Below are 4,609 nucleotides of genomic sequence, written 5' to 3'. Positions count from 1 at the left end.
GAAAAAATGTTAAGGCGTTGTTTCAATTTATTTAACCGGAAGCATGCACGTGGACGATATGCAAAATGACGAACTCGAAATCGAATTTTGAATTTAAATTTCGGTCGTTCCTAATATATATGTCAGCCAGTCAGTCAGTCGCTCTATGTCAAGTCACCACGGAGGTTAAAAGCCACGGAAAGTAATATAGTCACAAGCTACTAAGAAGATATTACGTATATTGCTAAATTCTGAATAAAATGTTTCATTATGTTCATGATTGTTCATTTAAATGTTTGAGCATTTGATGAAAAACGCTTCATCATATAGACATTAGCAGACATTAGCATAGACATTAGCCTGCATATTTATGCAGATAGCTAAATTTAATTACAGGAACGCGAATGTAAACGAAAAATCTCTTAGGTATAATCATTACCGAAATAAAAATTGTTAATGTTGTATCTTTACTTTTTTATTTAAGCTAAAATAATGGGAGAAAGGCTTGCATCATCCTTTTAAATGATATTTTCCTTTTTTAATATACTAATTTAAAATATTGTTGCTTCATTCGCAAACATTTCTTTTGTCAGTTCTGACAGCTGAAAGAAAACAATAACATAACCTTAAAATTAGCATACAGTTGATACAGTGCACAGCCAACAAATCCAATTCCAAGTTTTTATTTAATTGCCAAGATCAAGTATATTAAATAATTATTTAATAAAGCTAAGGTGAGTTCCTAATTTATCATTTACGTGGTGGGTGGTACAATGACGATAGTCCCTAACCGCACTAACCATATAAAAAGTAAACTTCTGCCCTTTTTTAAAAATGAGTCATATCCATATCGAGATGGTGTTTACAAATTTTTAAGAACTTATGTCCAAAACCTAACCTAACAAGCCTTCTTGAGCTTACCGTGGTGCTTAGTAAATTTTTTTTAAATGTCCTATTATATTTATTTTAAGGCTTTACGATTTAGTATTTTAAAGTAAGATATGTGTAGTACAGTCACCTGCAATAATATGTTACTCTTTGAAGGCCGCAAAAATATGTGACACGCTGTTATGGCTCTACAAACAAAATCGTATCAGATATTTTTACGGCCTTCGTTGTGTAACATATTACTGCAGGTGATTGTACTTATCAATAGTCTCCTAACTTGCTACTTTATTGTTTTAGATTAACAAAATGTTAGAATTAAAGATAAAGCTAGAATTCGGAGGAGGTGCCGAATTACTGTTTGACAAAATAAAGAAGCGGGAAGTAGAATTGCCGGCAGTTAAGAAGTACTTCCCGGATTGTCAGCGTGACACATGGACGATAAAGGAATTGCTGGTGTGGCTGAAGGATAATTTGTTACGGGAAAGGCCAGAGTTGTTTCTACAGGTTAGTATTAAATATAATAAATCAATGTTACCTAAATAGTATTCATCCGTATGTGTCTTATCTTGTAAACAAAAAGTCAATTCAATAGAAAATACATCATGTGTCAGATGTTTTTGAGGTGATCCGTTCGCTACTGAGATTATTGATGAAAATCTTATTAGAAACGATATTTTTCTGCAGTTATTCGGTTGTTTCCAATACTTGTGAGTTTCTTTAAGTATACAACAACATTTTAAGTGATGATTATTGTGTAAAGGCTTGTGTTGTGGATCATCATCATCATCATTTAAAAAAAAAAAATTTAAACTGTTTTATTTAAAAAAAGAATTAACATTCCATTATCTTAGAACCAATCAGCCTATATACGTCCCACTGCTGAGCACAGGCCTCCTCTCATGCGCGAGAGGGCTAGGGCTACAGTCCCCACGCTAGCCCAATGCGGATAGGGGATTTCACAAACACCGAAAAGCTAGTGGTAAATATCAAATGATATTTCATACATAAGTTCCGAAAAACTCATTGGTACGAGCCAGGATTTGAACCCGCGACCTCCGGATTGAAAGTCAGACGTCATATCCACTCGGCCACCACTGCTTATTGTGTGGATGTGGTAAAGTGTTGTGGATACTTGAGTATAATATTTAAATACATAATACTTTGTAGTTAGTTAGTGCTATATACTTAATTTACTCTTACTAAATTATACATGCTCACAAAAACAGTGTTGTAAAACCATTGACAATCAATTAAATTAAATTAAATTAAATATTCCTTTAATTCAGGCCTGTCTGTGGCCCATAAAAAGTTGTTAGTAACAATGCCTCAGTCTATGTTAGTATACATAAGGTAATAACAATTAAATTAACAAATAAATAAATTGATACATTTTATACAACATTCATACAAGCCCGAGCATTGTTTGCCTCCATTTGTCATAAATGGGGCAGTCAAACCTATACGCAAACAGTCGCAGGATGCTGTTGCTGCTGCTTCGAACGCGACTGAGTAAGAAGGATAAAGAATGTCTATACTATACTTCGTTTTTTTTAGCATTAGAAAGAACTTGCAAGAGGGTAAGCGATCTTGACACGTCTTTTAATTGAAAAACGCTTTTTAAAAATCAAAAACTATTACTTATGAAAGCAGAAGAATATAAATGATCGTATTAGATTCATAATTGTTACATATTTGCCGTAACTTATTTTTAAAATGTGTTTTTCAATTTAAAGACACATCAAGATTGTTTACCTTTTTTCTAATGCTAAAAAAAACGAATTATAGATGGCGCCAGAGTCAACTTACCTCCAGTGAACCAAAATACATATTCGTTCACTGCTTACATTGCACTGTCGTGCCATTAAATAAATAAATAAATATTATAGGACATTTTTACACAAATTGACTAAGCCCCACGGTAAGCTCAAGAAGGCTTGTGTTGTGGGTACTCGGACAACGATGTATGTAATATATAAATACTTAAATACATAGAAAACAACCATGACTCAGGAACAAATATCTGTATCATCATACAAATATATGCCCTTACCAGGATTCGAACCCGGGACCATCGGCTTCATAGGCAGGGTCACTACCCACTAGTACTAGGCCAGACGGGTCGTCATTAAGAGTAAGTATTGTATTGTATTTATTTACTTACAGGGTGATTCAGTCCGTCCCGGGATCTTAGTTCTCATCAACGACGCAGATTGGGAGCTGTATGGCGAACTCGACTACGAAATACAGCCGAATGACTCCATCATGTTTATATCTACGCTGCATGGGGGCTAGTAAATAAAATATAAATATATTTTATGGTGTTATATTTTTATCCAACTCCACCAAGTTAAGGGGTATCCAGACGGGACTGACGAAATCAGTCGATTTGTTCAGGAAAATAATTGGTCACTCTCATCTAGCGTCCACACGTACACAAATTAAATCACCAATTTGCATTCTACTATGAAAATTGGCATTTTTGTGTCCACACCTGCTGATGTGATCGGGGAATCAAATTGGTATTTGCGTCCGCACGGCCCTGTTCGATCGGAGAATTTCATCAGATTGGCGCAAAAATTTTCTCGTCTGGATACAACTTTAAATAAGGCCCACTTTCCAATGATATTATATAACTATAGATAGGTTATATTCATATATAAGGAGCACGAAAAATACTTCCATATTTTGTTCAATTCCTACGAAGAAATTTGTTATGTTTGATTAATTTTCCTAAGGACTAAGTTTGTATCAGGGATGTTGCGGATGCAGATTTTTTGACATCCGCGGATGCGGATGCGGATATTTAAAGCCTCACATCGGATGTCAAGATTTGGTACTTAAAAACGTCAAATACTTACTACATTTTTAGCATTTTTTATTTAAAAAAACGAAACCTTTAATATTTGAGCAAGAACATAGGTGCGTTTTATTTAATAAACAGTAACTTGGCTGAGTTTTCGAGATCTAGACGATTTCTTTATATATAACACATATATATATATATATATATATACGCTTGTTTGAAGCAAACAAACATTCATTCATAATGATGAAATTACCTAGCAGTTACGCCGGCGGCGCCGCCGCTAGGCGCTAATACGTTCCTGTTACCGACTTGGTCGACATCCGCATCACGCGGATGCTCCGCATCGATTTTATGCGGATGCGGATGTTAAAAATAATGCGGATGTTCCGCGGATGCGAATATTCGCAACATCCCTAGTTTAGACCCTTTATCCGAATTGCGGCTGGACTTGGCAAGGGTCGGGATTTTTAGGAATGACCTCGTAAAAAAAGCGCGGGGAGGGGGCTACGGGGTCAGGCGGAGGGAGAGGGAAAGGTAGATCCACGATACAGGCCGCGTAGCCAAGATGCCAATCGCTTACGCTCCGTAGCGATCGAAACGCAACTGTCACTGTCGCGCTAATATGGAAGAGTGATAGAGAGACATAATGCTTTTCGTTGTCGAAGCGATAGCGATTGTAACCTTGGCTAGGCCGGCAGTACACCGCAGAGAGCAGCGCGCCGCCGGGGCGTCGTTCAAGCTACGCCATATCTCTGTTACAAGAAATGTCAGGATTTTTAGGGTGATGTCAGAATTTTTATCAGGACATTTAATTCTTCCATAGGGCAACCCTACTCACAGCCCACTAAAGTATGATAATAGTCTAGTTATTATTCATAAAAAGCCAGCTGTGCGAATCCTACCAGTTTTTAAAGGGCCTCCTAATTAAATTCGTTG

General features: G+C 36.4%; 1 protein-coding gene across 1 annotated transcript; it reads left to right on the top strand.

Annotated features, from left to right (window-relative positions):
* The first annotated feature begins 604 nt into the window (after positions 1 to 604).
* LOC134677518 (ubiquitin-related modifier 1) lies at positions 605 to 3,179 on the top strand. The gene is made up of 3 exons (XM_063535984.1): positions 605 to 713; positions 1,165 to 1,371; positions 3,031 to 3,179. The coding sequence occupies exons 2-3, from the start codon at positions 1,174 to 1,176 to the stop codon at positions 3,157 to 3,159; spliced, it is 327 nt and encodes a 108-aa protein (XP_063392054.1). The 5' UTR covers positions 605 to 713; positions 1,165 to 1,173; the 3' UTR covers positions 3,160 to 3,179.
* The last annotated feature ends 1,430 nt before the right edge of the window (positions 3,180 to 4,609 follow it).

This window comes from Cydia fagiglandana, chromosome 26 (assembly GCF_963556715.1).
Source record: "Cydia fagiglandana chromosome 26, ilCydFagi1.1, whole genome shotgun sequence".
In the NCBI taxonomy this organism is placed as follows: Eukaryota; Metazoa; Arthropoda; class Insecta; order Lepidoptera; family Tortricidae; genus Cydia; species Cydia fagiglandana.
The sequence above is the reverse complement of the archived record's forward strand: the minus strand, read 5'-3'. Positions and strand labels throughout refer to the sequence as shown.

Excerpts from the sequence above, each read along its gene's own strand:
- LOC134677518 (XM_063535984.1), top strand. The coding sequence starts at position 1,174 with ATGTTAGAATTAAAGATAAAGCTAGAATTCGGAGGAGGTGCCGAATTA. Across the intron at positions 1,372-3,030 it reads GGCCAGAGTTGTTTCTACAG|GGTGATTCAGTCCGTCCCGG; the intron begins GTTAGTATTAAA and ends ATTTACTTACAG.